General features: G+C 41.2%; 1 protein-coding gene and 1 pseudogene across 3 annotated transcripts in view; one reads left to right on the top strand and one right to left on the bottom strand.

Moving 5' to 3' along the window:
- UBE2K (ubiquitin conjugating enzyme E2 K) overlaps positions 1-16,745 on the top strand; it is an 86,509-nt gene extending 69,764 nt beyond the window's left edge. For all 3 annotated transcript variants that reach the window (XM_054485482.2, XM_054485481.2, XM_063664479.1), the window contains 3 exons: positions 8,790-8,889; positions 11,644-11,772; positions 12,302-16,745. In XM_054485482.2, the coding sequence (XP_054341457.1) occupies positions 8,790-8,889; positions 11,644-11,772; positions 12,302-12,376 (304 nt within the window). In that variant the 3' untranslated portion in view covers positions 12,377-16,745. The remainder of the gene's footprint in view (positions 1-8,789; positions 8,890-11,643; positions 11,773-12,301) is intronic.
- LOC129035261 (zinc finger and BTB domain-containing protein 12-like) lies at positions 4,433-5,795 on the bottom strand (annotated as a pseudogene).
- Positions 16,746-17,333: the final 588 nt, after the last annotated feature.

Here is a 17,333-nt window from a genome sequence, read left to right on the forward strand (position 1 = left end):
GGAGGCTGAGGTGGATGGATCACCTGAGGTCAGGAGTTCCAGACCAGCCTGACCAATATGGTGAAATCCTATCTTTACCAAAAATACAAAAACGTTAGCCAGGCCTGGTAGCATGCGACTGTAGTCCCAGCTACTAGGGAGAATTGCTTGAACTTGGGAGGCAGAGGTTGCAGTCAGCCGAGATTGTGCCACTGCACTCCAGCCTGGGAGACAGAGGGAGACTCCATCTCAAATAAATAAGTAAGTAGGCTGGGCATGGTGGCTCTTGCCTGTAACCCCAGCACTTTGGGAGGCCGAGGCAGATGGATCACCTGAAGTCAGGAGATATATATATATATATATACACACACACACACACACGCACACACACACACACATATACATACACAAAAGCCAAACATTTTGTTGATCCATTGATCCATCCATGGAAACCTTAAGTTGCTTCTACCTTCTAGCTACTGTGAATAATATTGTTATCAACATGCATATATTAATACCTACTCCAGTTACTGCTTTCAGTTCTTTGGGGTGTATACCCATAAGTGGAATCACTGGATTATATAGTAACTCTGTGGTTTTTTTTTGTTTTTTGTTTTTTTTTTGGAAGGACTGCCATACTGTTTCCCATAGAGTTTTCACCATTTTACATTCCCACAAGTAGTGCACAAGAGTTCCATTTCTCCACAACCTGGCTAACAATTACCATTTTTTTAATGGTAGCCATTCTAATGGATATGAAGTGATAGGTCATTGTGGTTTCAATTTGCATTTCCCTAATGATTAGTGGTGTTGAGCATCTTTTCATGTGTTTATTGACACTTTATATATCTTCTTTGAAGAAACGTCTGTTCACATCCCTTGTCGATTTTTTAACCAGGTGTTTTGTTGTTGTTAAGTTGTAGGAGTTCTTTATGTATTATGGATATTAAGCCCTCACCAGATAAATGATTTGGAAATATTTTCTCCTGCAACACAGAAGTTTTTTTGTTTTAAGTTGTGGGGTCTTGCTGTGTTGCCCAAGCTGGCATTGAACTCTTGGGCTCAGGTGATCCTCCCACCTCAGCCTCCCAAGTAGCTGGGACTACAGGTGTGTGCCACCACACCAGCTTCACAGGAGTGTTTATTTTTATTTCTAATTTTTATTATTTTCTTTCTTTTTTTCGAGACAGAGTCTTGCTCTGTTGCCCAGGCTGGAGTGCAGTGACACGATCTCGGCTTACTGCAGCCTCTGCCTCCTGGGTGTTCAAGCAATTCTCCTGCCTTAGCTTCCCAAGTAGCTGGGATTACAAACATGCGCCACCATGCCTGGCTAATTTTGTGTTTTTAATAGAGATGGTGTTTCACCATGTTGGCCAGGCTGGTCTCGAACTCCTGACCTCAGGTGATCCACCTGCCTCAGCTTCCCAAAGTGCTGGGATTACAGGTGTGAGCCACTGCACGCGGCCAGGAGTTTTTAATTTTGATAAAGTTGTCGTGCATATTCCCTTATTTTTTTCTTTGGTTTCCTGTACCTTTGATGTCATATCCAAGGAATCATTGCCAAATTCAGTGTCATGAAGTTTTCTCCCTATGTTTTTGCTTTCTAGCTCTTATGTTTAGGTCTTTGATCCATTTTGAGTTAATTTTTATATATGGTATTAATAAGGTAAGGGTCCAGCTTCATTAATTTGAGAGATTATCAGTTTTCTTTTTTTCTGTTTTTTGTTTTGTTTTGTTTTGTTTTGTTTTGTTTTGTGATGGAGTCTCGCTCTGTCGCCTAGGCTGGAGTGCAGTGATCTTGACTCATTGCAAGCTCTGCCTCCCGGATTCACGCCATTCTCCTGCCTCAGCCTCCAGAGTAGCTGGAACTACAGGCGCTTGCCACCACACCTGGCTAGTTTTTTTGTATTTTAGTAGACACGGGGTTTCACCATGTTTGCCAGGATGGTCTCGATCTCCTGACCTTGTGATTCACCCACCTCGGCCTCCCAAAGTGTTGGGATTACAGGCGTGAGCCACTGCGCCCGGCCCAAGATTAACAGTTTTCAAGAAAAGTGTTTATTGCCCTGTTGAGATATATGTTAGACTACCTGTGTGATAGTATGAAGGACTTGCAAGATTTAGATGCTTTTATTTTACATGCCTTTATGTTTTTATTTCAAATTAAAATAAGTATTATGAGTTTAATAGTTGCCTTAGTATTAAATACTTCCTTTGAGTGAAAATTTTTCTTTGCTATTCAGGTAAATTTCCTTTAAATAAATAATTTTTATTAAAAATTACATAACAAAAAAAATTACATAAGATTTTGTTTCAGGCAACACCATGGATTTTAAAATTAGGTTGCTTAGAAAGTCCATTGGAAAATTAGTGCACTTAAGTGTTGTATATTTCATTGGTTATATTTTGTCTTTGTGTTCCTTATGTTATTTTTGGTGGTTTAAGTCAGCTTTATGCTGATAACATCTAGGTAGCTTTTGATATGTATGTGCCTTTAAACATTCTCTTTGAAATTACTCAAACTATCAAATGAAATTAGAGAAAGAATTTCCCCTTGTTATTGTGAGACTAGAAAGATGGGCCGTCGCTGTGTCTTACGCCTGTAATCCTAGCACTTTGGGAGGCGGAGGCGGGCGGTTCACCTGAGGTCAGGAGTTTGAGACCAGCCTGGCCAACACGGTAAAACCCCGTGTCTTAAAAAAAAAAAAAAAAAAAAAAAAAATCAGCCAGGCATGGTAGCAGGCGCCTGTAATCCCAGCCACCCAGGAGGCTCTGAGGCAGAAGAATTGCTTGAACCTGGGAGGCAAAGGTTGCAGTGAGCCAAGATTGCGCCACTGCACTCCAGCCTGGGGGACAGAGTGAGACTTCGTTTCAAAAAAAAAAAATTTTTTTAATGGCGAGTAGAAAGACAAGAATGAACATTTGAGGACTGAGTTTGGCTTTTTGTTTTGACTCATGTCTTAAAAGAATATTGTCCATTTAAAAGAGATGGGGTTTCGCCATCTTGCCCAGGCTGGTCTCAAACCCCTGGGTTCAAGCGATCTGCCTGCCTCAGCCTCTCAAAGTACAGAGATTACAGGCATGAACCACCGTGCCTAGCCCTATTTTTAATTTTTTGAGGAAACTCCATACAGTTTTTCCATAATGGTTGTACTAATTTGCATTCCCACCAGCAGTGTGCGAGGGTTTCCTTTCCTTTACATCATCACCAACACTTGTTCATCGTTTTTATAGTAGCTGTTCTAACGAGTGCTAGGTGATATCTCATTTTGGTTTGTTTTTTATTTATCTATTTTTGATAGAATATCACTCTGTTAACCCAGGCTAGATTGCAGTGGCATGATCTCAGCTCACTGCAACCTCAGCCTCCCGAATAGCTGGGATTAGAGGTGTGCACTATCATGCCCAGAAAATTTTTGTATATTTAGTAGAGATGGGGTTTCGCCATGTTGCCCAGGTAGGTCTCGAGCTCCTGACCCTCAGGTTCAGGTGATCTCCCCGCCTCAGCCTTCCAAAGTATTGGGATTACAGACAAGAGCCACCATGCCCACCCTAATTAACAGTATTTGTCAAATTTTAATGTGCATCAGAATCACCTGGAGGAGCTGTTAAAACAACCCTGGAGTTTCGTTTTTTTGTTTTTTGTTTTGTGGAAAACAAAAGCAGAAAAACTAAAACCCCAAACTCCAGACAAAATCCTAAAAAATGTTTTTTCTTAAAAAATACTGTATGTCTCTACTCCTCTCCCTCCCAACAGCCCTTGTGTTCTTTCTTTTCTAAGTGCCCTACTATCCATTGTTCTTGCTATTGTACCCCCACTTCCCAATATCTATCCAGGATGTGCACCCCATGTTCTCTTACCTGGCGTCTTTGTTCTTCCTCAAATTTCAGCAAGCCTCATACTCGCAGTCTCATTTCCCCAGCATGCAAGAACTGTCTCCCCCTTCCTTTTCTGGGACTCAATAATCTTTTCCCCTTACCACTCCCTCACCCCAGGTCTATTATAAGCAGGAGCATGTCCTCCTGCCAAATTCCCTCCCTCTTCCCACCCACCCCCCAACCCTTCTTATCTCGAGAAATGTCAGAACCTTCCCCTGGGCAGCCTTAGCCAGGAATAAAACATTTTTGTCTTCCCTCGTTCTATAGGACCCTTTTCCCTCCCTCCACATAGACATGCGCCTCTAAGAGAAGGAAATCTTTCTCTGGGACCCCGTATTCCTCCTGGCCTACTCCAGGAACCCTGTCCCCCGCTCCAGCTTCTTGCACTCTCAAGAGCAACAACAGTCTTCTCTCCAAGGAATCATCTTCCCTCTCTCAGGATGTGTGCATCTGCTCAGCCTCCCACTCTTACCTTTCTGCCCCAGACCCCCCACCCCCCAATTCTCCCGGGCCAAAGAGCCCTTTTCCCACCCAGCCCAGGGACCCCAGCCCCCTGGCCTCCACGCCTGCGCGGCTAGCAGATGAGGACATTGATCTCGGCCACACTGGTCTCCAGCACGTTCTCGGCCGTGGTCTTGCCGTGTTGCTCCTTGAGATGCCGCCTAATGGCAGGCTTGTGGGCGAAGCGCCCGTCGCAGTAGGAGCAGCGGTAGGGCCGCGCTCCCGAGTGCAGGTTGAGGTGGTCGTGCAGGGTGGACTTCTGTGTGAAGCACTTGCCGCAGATGCCGCACGAGTGTGACTTGACACCACAGTGCACATTCATGTGGTGGTTGAGGTTGCTGCTGTGGTTGAACTCTTTGCCACAGCGAGGGCACATGAAGATGAAGTGCTGCGCCCGCATGTGGAAGACCAGCTTCTCCACGCCCTGGAACACTTCCGGGCACTTGGTGCACTTGATGTTCTTTAAGGGGTTTCCACCTGAGAAGCCCCCAGGCAGGGGTCCCCGGCTGCCCCCCACCCCCCAGGCAACCATGGCCACCGCTGCTGCTTCCATCAGGCCCGAGGTGGCCCCCACGCTGGCCCGGCCTCCGGGAGTCAACAGCAGGCCCTCCCCTTCTGCGTCCTCCGACAGGCTATAGCAGGCCTTCACCACACCCTGCGGTGGGGCTACAGTGCTTGGGGGGCACGCTGCTCTGGGCCAGCTCCCAAAGGTGGCCACCCACGGAGCCTCCAATGCTCAGGCCCCCTCCCAGGCCTCCAGGGGGTTTGAGCCGGTGTGCCACCTCCAGGGCCGACTCCACCTTGACGATGCAGATGTCAGACACATTCTCATCCTCATCTTCTTCCTCTTCCTCGGCTTTCAGCTCCAAGTCCTCATCCAGTGGGAACTCCAGCTTCACTGGCCGCAGGAGTGGAAGGGGTAGAGGAGGTGGGGGTGGGGGCTTCGGGGCTGGCTTTGGGGTCCTGGCTGGAGGGAGGAGGGACTTGGTGGCACTGACGCTGCTCACAAGGCTAGCCTCACTGATCCCATCCTCTTTGAGGCCTATTTTGGGCTCATTGAACTGGCTGAGGGCATTCCGGCATTTCTCCACCACGTGCTCCATCTGCAGGTAGGAGGTGGCTGTAAGATAGTTGACGATGTCCGTAACAGCGAATTCCAGGGCGCCCGTGTAGCAGGAGAGAAGCAGGTCGGCCACGATGCGTGCACTGTGCATCAGGGAGACCTGCAGCTCCCAGCTGGGGTTCAGCAGGAACTGGTCCCGCAGGAACGGTGAGCAGGCGGCCAAGATGACCTTGTGGCCTCGAAACTTGAGGCTGTCGGCCACAATGGTCACGTCGCAGAACCACTCCTCTGCCCGGAGCTGGTTCATGTTCCATAGCGTAGCGGCCTAGTGGCCGGGCAGCTGGAAGCGCAGGACTTCCACCCTAGAGGCCATTGTGGCGGGGGTGGGCAACCCTGGCACGGTTCTGCGCGCTGTTTTTTTATCGCCTATTTTCCCCACCCCCGCGGGGCCGGAAGCGCCCCACACACACGGGCAGGGCCTGGGCAGCGCGCGCGCGCGTGCGCGGGGCGGGGTCGGCTCCACGTGGGCGTAAGGGGAGAGGGGCGGAAGCGGCTGGTGCCGGGTGTGGCGTCGGCTAGGACTCCAACCCTGGAGTTTCTGATTTAGTAGCTCTGGGATAGAGATAACTTCCCAAGGGATGCTGATGCTGTTGGTTGGATGAACAACACTGAGATCGTTGCCTTAAGACGTCCATTGTTGGCAATAACTTTTTGGCTAGGGGTGGAGGTGTGGGAGACGAGTCTGGCTCTGTCCCTCAGGCTGGAGTGCGGTGGCGCCATCTGGACTCACTATAATCTTCGCCTCCCAGGTTCAAGCGATTCCTGCCTCAGCCCCTCAAGTAATTGGGATTACAAGCATGTGCCACCACATCTGGCTAATTTTTGTATTTTTAGCAGTCAGCGTTTCGCCATGTTGCCCAGGCTGGTCTCAAACTCCTGGCCTCAAGTGATCTGCCCGCCTCGGTGTTCCTAAGTGCTGGGATTACAGGCGTGAGCCACTGCACCCAGCCTAAATTAACTTTTATCGTAGGCATCTAGGGAAGTACTATTTATGTACCAAACTTGGGAAAATTGAGAAGTCACTAATTTTTTCTATTTTGTGGTTCAAATCAGGAACCCAGTTGAAAAAGGCTGGTTTAGAGTAATTGGCTAGTTGTCGTGGCTCACACCTATAATCCCATGACTTTCAGGGGCTGAGGTGGGAGGATTGCTTGAGCTCAGGAGTTCAAGACCAGCCTGGGTAACATGGTGAAACCCTGTCTCTACCAAAAAAAAACGAAAACAATTGTTTTTAATTAGCTGGGTGTGGTGGCACGCACCTGTAGTCCCAGCTACTCAGGAGGCTGAGGTATGAGAATCACCTGAGCCAAAGAGGTCAAGGCTACAGTGAGCCTTGATTGTGCCACTACACTTTAGCCTAGGCAGTGTAAGACCCTATCTCAGAAAAAAAGAAGAATGATCTAATTCACATGGTAAAAATGGGCATTCTCTTTACATGCAACATTTTTAATATGTCCACATATTTATACATACCTCTATTAATTGGTAAAGCAACTTTTTTTTTTTTTTTAAGATGGAGTCTTGCTCTGTCGCCCAGGCTAGAGTGCAATGGTGTGATTTTGGCTCACTGCAACCTCTGCCTCCTGAGCTCAAGCGATTCTCCTTCCTCAGCCACCTGAGTAGCTGGGATTACAGGCACATGCCACCACGCCCAGCTAATTTTTGCATTTTTTGTAGAGATGAGGTTTCACCATGTTGGCCAGGCTGGTCTCGAACTCCTGACCTCAGATGATTGCCCGCCCTGGCCTCCCAATGTGTTGGGATTACAGGCGTGAGCCACCGCGCCCAGCCAGTGAGACAACTTTTTAACAGAAATGCCAAGAATTATTGCTAGACAGGTAGATACTATTTTTTAGACAAATAGTAGCTTTATAAAGATATTTTCCTTATAAATACATTTAGAATCATAAATTAAGTGATGTAGTTTAAGCCAAAAAACTTGTCCTATTTCAGAATGTTATGGAATGATTTCATATTTTATTGAAAATATGGCCGGGCGTGGTGGCTCAAGCCTGTAATCCCAGCATTTTGGGAGGCCAAGGCGGGCGGATCACAAGGTCAGGAGATCGAGACCATCCTGTGCTTCACAGTGAAACCCTGTTCTACTAAAACTACAAAAAATTGGCCGGGCGTGATGGCATGTGCCTGTAGTCCCAGCTACTTGGGAGGCTGAGGCAGGAGAATTGCTTGAACCAGGGAGGTGGAGGTTCCGGTGAGCAGAGATCGCGCCACTGCACTCCAGCCTCGGCGGCAGAGTGAGACTCCATCTCAAGAAAAAAGAAAATATATTTGTTTCATAATATCTTGTTTTTAGAGTGCCATTGAAAGAAAGTCTCACATGCTATTAGTACTAATGATTTATCACTTTAACTTTGTTTAGAGAAATGGATAGAAAATAAGTGAGTGGATAAAACTAACAAGAAGGATCTTGGCAACAAAAAAAACAAGGACAGTTCAGAATTTGAGTTGTCTTAAGAAATAGAAAAGTTGGCCGAGTGTAGTAGCTCACACCTGTAACCCTGACCTTTGGGAGGCCAAAGTGGATGGATCACCTGAGCTCAGAAGTTCGATACCAGCCTAGGCAACATGGCAAAACCCTGTCTTTACGAAAAAAGGAAAAAACAACAAACAAACAAAAAAACGCTGGGTGTGGTGGTGTGTGCCTGTAGTCCCAGCTACTCGTGAGGCTGAGGCAGGAGAATCGCTTGAGCCCGGGAGGTGGAGGTTGCGGTGAGACAAGATAGTGCCACTGCTCACTCCAGCCTGAGCGGCAGAGCAAGACCTTGTCACAAAAAAAAGAAAAAAGGCCGGGCGCGGGTGGTTTCTCACGCCTGTAATCCCAGCACATTGGGAGGCTAAGGCGGGCGGATCACGAGGTCAGGAGATCAAGACCATCCTGGCTAACACTGTGAAACCCTGTCTCTACTAAAAAAATAGAAAAATTAGCCGGGCGTTGTGGCGGGCCCCTGTAGTCCCAGCTACTCAGAAGGCTGAGGCAGGAGAATGGCGTGAACCCGGGAGGCGGAGCTTGCAGTGAGCCAAGATCATGCCACTGCACTCCAGCCTGGGCGACAGAGGCAGGCTCCGTCTCGGGGAAAAAAAAGAAAAAAGAAATAGGCAAATTGTAAAGTAAGGAAGAAAATATATGATAGGCAGATATGTAATTATAAATGTCTATGACTTTATAATTAAGATAAAGATCTAAGTAACTTTTAGCTCTACAATTTTTTAATTTTTATTAAGAAAATACTTTGCTTTTGCCTGCAGAGCCCTCTTAATTGGGATATTTTCATATTTTGAATTTTAGGGCAGCTGCAATGACTCTCCGCACGGTATTATTGTCATTGCAAGCACTATTGGCAGCTGCAGAGCCAGATGATCCACAGGATGCTGTAGTAGCAAATCAGGTAAGATGGCTACTTTTGAAAGACTTTCTTATATTATGTATGAGTCTCTAACCACTTTAGTGGTTTGCACATTAACACGTGAGCATACTCTATTGAAACTAAATTTTGAAATGGTTTTCTTTCTTGTGGTAGGATTATTTTGTCAGGTGTAATAGTGAAAACTTAATAGACTTTTAACATCCTAGTTTAATTGGATATAGGTGCTGTTTTCCTAACATGAGTATTTTCAAAACGTAAAGGCAAAAGAATTACACAGTGAACACCCATATTCCTACCATCTAGATTCTATGACTAATGCTCGTGTATGTGTCCATCTTTTTACCCTTCCATTCAGTGATGATCCCTCCCTGCTGATAATTTTAATCACCTCCTACCGTGGCGCTTACGTGAAATGGCAGTTTCCGATGACCTTGTAATGTGTTGAACGGAATAAATATTTTTCATTTCGCTTTCTAGCTACAGTGGCTGAGTTTAATAGTTACAACAGAGACTGGACCTAAGTTACTAGTATCTGACCCGTTAAGAAACAGTTTGCTGGCCAGGTGCGTTGGCTCATGCCTGTAATCCCAGCACTCTGGGAGGCCGAGGTGGGTGGATCACTTGAGGTCAGGAGTTCCAGACCAGCCTGACCAACGTGGTGAAATCCTGTCTCTACTAAAAACACAAAACTAGCCCGGTGTGGTGGCATGCACCTGTAGTCCCAGCTACCTGAGAGGCTGAAGTGGGAGAATCGCTTGAACCTGGGTGGCAGAGGTTGCAGTGAGCAGAGATCACACCATTGCACTCCAGCCTGGGTGACAGAACGGAACCCTGTCTCAAAAAACAAACAAGTTTGCCAGCACCTACTCTAAGCCATTGGAATATAATGAAGTTTTTTTGTTTTTTTTTTTTAACTTAGAAAGTTTTTCTTCTCTTGACTTCTAAGATATTGCCCTCTTTTCTTCCTCACTTCATAGCTGTTCTTTGTTATTTCCCACAATTATTTCCCTTCCTACTCGTCTTTCTTAAATGTAGTTCCTCAGTTCTGACCTTGTTACCTTTACTTTCTGTACACACTCACACTTGGATGATCATATCTGTACTGATGTTACCACCCGTACATTGATAAAATGTTTAGGCTTGCCCTCTCTCCTAAGCACGAGAGCCTGGTGTTTAACTAAATTGGTAGGTGATGGTATCATAGAATGATAGGTTTGTAGGATTTCTGATACTGCATTCAGTTTTGGCAGTGTTACACTCAGGTATCCAAGGAACATTCATATGGTTAACCACCCAAGTCACAGCCTTTGGAGTTTTTCTCTGTTCTCCTTTGCTCCTGTTGATAACCATTCCCTGTATCATTCTGTCACTATATTTACATAATTACTCTGATTGCCATAGGTCACTTTTTAAAAACTTTCTTTTCAACTGCTCTGATAGATCTCCTTTTCTCAACCTCTTTCTTCCTTTCTCCGTCTTCTACGTTGCTATCAGGTAGCTTTATAAAGTGCAAATCTTACTTCACTAACAAAAACTTGTTAGTAGCTCTACTGTCACCTACTTGAGTCCAAATTCTTTAGTTTTCAGAGTTTTTCCATGATCTGAACTCTGCTTTATTTCCTAAATTCTTTTCTTCAAACTCATGCTTTTTCAAGCATTGCATTCATTTTTACATATTGTATCCAATCTACCGTATTTCCTCTGCCTGAGGAAACTTCCTCTTGGCAAACTTCTTTAACCTATAAGATTTTAATTTATATATTATCTTTCTTCTTTTCCCTTGAAGATCTGTTTTTATATATACGTATATATCCTTGTCAGTATATTCTGTTATTTGTCTCGGAGTACTTCCAATTAGGGTTTTCCATGTTTTATATATGTACTATTTGTTCATATTTGGCTGTTAAAAGCATGGCTTGTGTTCCAGCTTTGCTTTCCTGTTGAGCTCTAAGCCTTACACGTTGAGGTTGGACTCAAGGGTTTCTTTTAGCTCCTAAAGTAGTTCAATAATTTGACTTATTTCCTTGTGATGAATCAATGGTAGAAACTAGATTTATCGTTTTAATATGTAATAGATTTAAGTATATAAATTACTTTTAAAAGAAATATTAAAGTGAATTGAATAATTAGTAATTTATACTTTGCTTTACTAAGTAATGGTGGTTCCAAAGTATTTGATAAATTTACCTCTTTCCAATGCATATAGGAAGTCTTTTAATAAAATTACTCTATTGTGAGTTTATAATCATCTCAAGTTATGTAATAAGTTAGGACTTTGCATGTGGGGTTTCCATAAATCACTGTACACTAATGCAGCTGTAAGAAAACAGAAGAATCTAGTTGTATTCTAGCCTGGGCTGTGGGTAATACAAAAGCTGGTTACATCGTAAAAAATTATTCTAATGTCCACATATTTTTATAAGCTAGTAATCTGTGTTCAGTTGTATAATGTTTGCTGCTTTCCAGTGTTTGGAGCATCTGTTAATACCTCACTTAACCTAATTTTAGTCTTGCTAGTTATATTTGTTGAATTTGGAGATTAAAGTAGATTAATGTTACTTGTCTTTATTATTGTCAACACAAATTGTGAGTCGAAGCTTCAGGTTAAGTGGTCTTCTCTCGAGTGACATAGCTTGTCTATAATGCAAAGTGAATCACATTTTAAATGTAGATTTGTTTTATTTGGAAAAGTAGGGTTGTAGGCGATTAAGAGCTGAAATATATCAAATATTATAACTGTAATGTCATGTCAATCAATTTTTTCCCCCCATATAGTACAAACAAAATCCCGAAATGTTCAAACAGACAGCTCGACTTTGGGCACATGTGTATGCTGGAGCACCAGTTTCTAGTCCAGAATACACCAAAAAAATAGAAAACCTATGTGCTATGGGCTTTGATAGGGTAAGTACATAAGGGCATGTTGATTTTGATACATTGATTGATTTTAAATTATTGCAAATTCTTGGCTGACAAAAGTGGTGTAGAAAATAAGAGAAATTCACAGCCTGGGCAACATGGCGAAACCCATCACTACAAAAATTAGCTGGACGTGGTGGTAATCCCAGCTACTCTGAAGGCTGAGGTGAGAGAATCCCTTGGGCCCAGGAGGTCGAGGCTGCAGTGAGTGATAGTCATGCCACTGCACTCCAGCCTTGGTGATAGAGCAAGACCCTGACTCAAAAAAAAAAAAAAAAGGAAAATAAGAGAAAATCTAGTTTTGGTAAACATATTTTCTGTTTTCAAAATCAGTGATTTTTTTATTTTTACTAATTACTGTCATTGATTTTAGAAGCTTTTCATGCACTGCAAATGTAAATCAACTTACAGAAAAGACACAAGGTGTTAAATCCCAGTATAAAGAGTGAATGATTCAGTATTGTTTAAATGTTTCCTTGAGATTTAATTTCCTGTCCCCTTTTCTTCTCTACAGAATGCAGTAATAGTGGCCTTGTCTTCAAAATCATGGGATGTAGAGACTGCAACAGAATTGCTTCTGAGTAACTGAGGCATAGAGAGCTGCTGATATAGTCAAGCTTGCCTCTTCTTGAGGAGCACCAACATCTGTTATTTTTAGGATTCTGCATAGATTTCTTTTAAACTGGCATTCTTGCCTAATGATGTTATCTAGGCACCATTGGAGACTGAGAAAAAAAAAAAATCCCTGCTCTGTAAATAAAGCTAATTAAACGTCTGTGTAAATTTAAAAAGGGGAAATACTTTAATTTTTTTTCTTAATAGTGTAAAAATTCCTTGAGCTAAGCTAAAACCATGGAAGAAACATGCTACTTTAGTGTTTAGCAGTGTACCAAGACTAGCAAGAGTTTGCTTCAGGATGTTGTTGAATAATTAAGATAATATTTTGAGTGTGTCAGGGCCATTCAAATTGTTGGTGTTGCATCACAGCTACCTTAACTGTTTTTAACATGGATCCTCTGTGCCTGTGAATTTACTTGCATGCTTGTACTTGACTTCTTAGGATGGGTAGCTGAAAAGACCACCATTTTAAGCATTTGAGAATTCTTAAATATGAAATTTATTCAGAAGTGAAGATGGTGACCTATTCAGAGCCTTTTTGTCCTTGTCAACAGACTGGGACATAGTGTCTGTTCCCCCCACTTGACCCCCCCCGCCCACCCTTGCCTTGCCACACACAGCTAATACTCTAATGGTAAATTTCTCTGTATTAGGTGGGGAAATGTGCTGAAGGGACAGTATGTATCCCTTGCTTCATTTTTAGGTCGTAGGTTTGGAATGTTTTGTCCCAGTTCTTCAAACACTCTTAAATTTTTCGTAAGTAATGTGAAAATGGAACTGCCAATTTTATTTCTCTTGCAAAAATAGTAAATACTTGATGTTACATTATTCCCAGGTTTAATGAAAGAACCCAACTTAGTTTTTCAGTGAATTTGACTCCTATTTTTTAAATGATGAAATTTTTCTTTGAGAACTGGCAAGGATGCAGTCAGCTGTTCGCAGTTTTTAGCCTGATTTTGGGGTCTATAGAGATTGCTTTATTGGATACTTCCAGTCATTCTTGCTTGCACTTCCCCTATTGACACATGAAAGCTGTGTTGGTGTTTTATTGTACATACTTCAGATGCACATAGGAATAGAAGTGTGTTATAAATCTAGCTTTCTTTATGATGTTTCTGATAATATGAGAATTGAAAACTTTACCTTCTCTTGTACATAGTCAGACTATTTGTATTAAATTTACATTTCATTCTAAGTTCAAAAGTTTGAAAATTATTAGTTTTGCAAGATCAAACACGAATGTGACCATTATATGAAGGTTGAAGTGGATTTATGCAGGCAGTTCTATATATAGAAATACAATTCTTTTTAAATTTTTAGGACCAATACAAAATAACAAAAATGTTATGGAATCAGACTGAATTAAAGTAAGGCTGTATATTGAAAGTCATATTATAAAAGGTTTGCTTTCTTTAAGTGTTATTTATCTTAAATTATAATCGTTAAGTGTTTGGAAGATAATTTTTGAATCATAACGTCAGTATAACTTCATTTGACTTCTCAATAATCTTGATACTAGAAGCAATAAAAGAACCATTATTAAATATATTGTAATGTTAAAAATGTGAAGGTTCTTCCAAAAATTTGTAAGGCTTTCCTAATTAACAGTAAACTCTTATAGTTGATATTATTGCATACTAAACACAAGTTGCTGTTTTTTCCCCATATGTTTGCTTACGCATGTCTTTATACAGTCACCTCTTTTTATTGCTGTAGTTTATTTTCTAAAGATGCCAAAGGAAACAAGATTTTTCTTTATTTATTTTAAATACCTGAAACCTTGTACTTTATATTTTGAAGTAAGGTGGGATTGTGTGAAAATGTGGATGGTTTTTCTCCAGTGTTGGTTAGAATTACTTTTTTTAAGTGGAGGGCAACTTGGTAGTATTAGTAGAATTTGGGTTTAAAAATATCAGACACATCTACCCAGTTTATTTTTTGCCTGTATTATCAGGGTATATTTAATTGTCCTGTGGTTAAACAAAGGTGAGAGAGCTCAGAGGTTTCTAAAGGTCAAGCATTTTACATATATACATACATACATGCTCTTGGAGGCAGCTATATCCTGCTTTGATTTTTATGCACATGAGCCCTATAGGGTTATATACTCATCTAACTACACTTCAACATCCCCAGTGCCCAAGAAATTGGAAAGTACGATATTTGGTTTGAGACATTCTTCATAAAAGATACTTTATGATAAAAATTTACCTCATTTACATTTAATGTGATGATCTTTTTTTTCTTTCTGGTATATTTCCCACTGTACTGTTTGGTTTTTGTTATTCTCTTGTCTGTGGGTAGATTTAGTTACCCAAACATAGAAACTAAAGCAATTGCTTTTTTCCTCTGGTCTTAAATATGTTTGGAAAAAAAGACACTAAAAGATCAGGCCTAGGGGAAAAGTACCCTGGTGGAAATTATTTTTGTAATTCTTAATATTTTTGAGTTGGCTCCGTTTGTCAGTTTTAAAAGCCTCAAAAATTATGTTAAAAAAAATCCAGTGAAATGCCATTTAGGGCAGGCCGATTTGTTAGAAGTCACTGATACTCCAGTAGGGTTTTGTTATAATCAGGCCTGTTTCCTGAGTATGTGCCTCTTTTAAAAGAAGAAGTAATTAGCTGTATAGTATTTCAGTACTGATGAATGAATGAATGAATGAATGGCAGTTAGTGGACCCAAATAAGTATTCAGTGGTATATAAATATTTGAGGAACTAGGTACTGAATTAGGTGCTCTGAGTTGGCACCCCGAAATGTTTGGAATTACAACTATGATTTACTTAAACACGTAACACATTCAAGGATATATAAATGGAGTCTAAGTATTTTGCTTTTGAAGAGAATAATCTATGAAATGAAAGACTTGATTTTTTTTTCATTTTTTAGAAGTAATACACATTTATGATTGTTGGCACATAAAACTATGCAAAATAATTCTTTTTAAGTATCTGCAAGAAAGAATTGGCAGTTTAAACGGATTTTGCTTATTTATGCACTACAGAATGCAGCATACTGTATTACTGTTGAGGCTGCTTAATAAGTTTACCAATGTGAAAAGCAGATTTTGGGTATAAGTGTATGCCTGATTTGAGCTTTTAAAACTGTGCAGTAGGTGTATGGTAATGTTTTACAATCCTGTGTAGCAAAATAGGAAATTATGAATTTTTGTTGTTGTTGTTTTAAAGATTTAAGATGGATTGGGGTAGGGAACAGCTGGAGCCAGGTATACCTTCTAGTATGTAGAGGGAAACAATGTTTAGATAGGAAAAAGGAAGCCGTCTGTTTACAGTTAACTTTATTTCATGGACTTCTACAAAATGTCGTTGTATTAATCACTTTTTCTAGTTTAAGGAATTTCAATTCCAGGGTACAAACCATTGATTTAAAAATTATGTTTCCATTCTTTTTAGTATCAGTTTAAAGTAAATGCTTACCATCAGCCAGTTGCTGTCACTGGGAAGAAGGCAACTTGAAGTATTTACTGATAAATAGCCTTTATTCCCAAGTGTGACTTTTCTTCAGTGTCTACATATTATGTCACACATTCTATTTGCACTGCTGCAATACAGATCAAAGATCTTGTGGCATAGGGGTAGGGGAGTGTTAGTATCTCCCTTGTCCCATTTGTTCTGTTACTGCTTCATTGGACTGATATACCCTCATGAACTTGCAATCACCTAAATGGAAGTCTTGAATGTGTCACCTTTTGCTTGGTTATTTCAACCATGCTGCTATATATAATCAGGTGTGGCACAGTTTGTCAGTTTGATTCTAGGTGTGAGTGGATAGAAATCATTACACTGTGCTGTTAACGATCCTTGTCTGCTTGCTGTTACCTACTTTTTACAGGCATCATAATAAAAGCTAGACTATTTCTTTGGGGGGAAAGAGACTTATTTAATGTAATTTAAAAAACTTTTCCAATAGAAAATGAAATATTATTGAAAATAATATCTATTTTTTAGCTTTCAGCAATTGATGGTGCTTTGTTGTGGTGTCTGCTGGAAGTCTACTGCCATTATAGGGAACCTTGCTTGTTAGCTTCTCTAGATCTCTATTCTAAACAATCTGTTAGTGATGATAAATTCTGTAGGAGGGTCTATTCTGAGCCGTTAACTTCCTGTAAGGGGAAAATGGGTGGGTTACCAGAAATACCATTGAAGCAGGGTGGGCTGTGGGGTGGAGGGTTGGGGTATTTGTCTTGAGAATTAAAAACTACGAAACACTTTTGTACACAACTGATTTTTTAAAAAATAAACACATTTTTAAAGATGTTGAATTTTTCCCCCCTTATTGGGAATTCTTAAAAATAAATGCATGCATGTTTTCCCCTGAAAATGGTTTATATCTTATTTCTGGGTACTCATCTGTGGACAAGCAATTAAGTCTTACTCTAAATAAGAACTAGGCAGATATTTCTCCTTCACAAATTTCATAGTGATCGACATATAAATGCAGTAAGTTGTATCAGATCTTTGAATTTAAAAACAGATTGAAATGTAGTTCTAATTAAATTTACTAAAATAACGTATTTGCTTAGGTATCCAAAATTTAGAGTAATTAAGAGTTAGTTAAGTAATACTTTGTATTCTGTTTCCGTATATGCTTTCTGAAAAGTTGCTTGGTACTGTCAAAAAGATTGAATTGTTTCAGAAAGTCCAGGGTTTAATCCCAGCTTTTACTCAAGAGCAGAGAGCCTGGACTTTTCTGAGCCTCAGTTTCCTCATCTAGGTAAGATATTTGCCCAGTACTTGGTAGCATGTTTGTGAAGATCAAATTAAATGATTGATGTAGCTATTATAAAACTACTTAATATATTTGTATAGACGTTAATATAATTCTAACACTAAATTTTGGCTAAACTATGAAAGGGTTACTCTGTTCCTAATCTGAAACCACCAAGAGGATACCTTGTTTGAAAATTGT

Source organism: Pongo pygmaeus, chromosome 3, assembly GCF_028885625.2.
Source record: "Pongo pygmaeus isolate AG05252 chromosome 3, NHGRI_mPonPyg2-v2.0_pri, whole genome shotgun sequence".
NCBI classification, from domain to species: domain Eukaryota; kingdom Metazoa; phylum Chordata; class Mammalia; order Primates; family Hominidae; genus Pongo; species Pongo pygmaeus.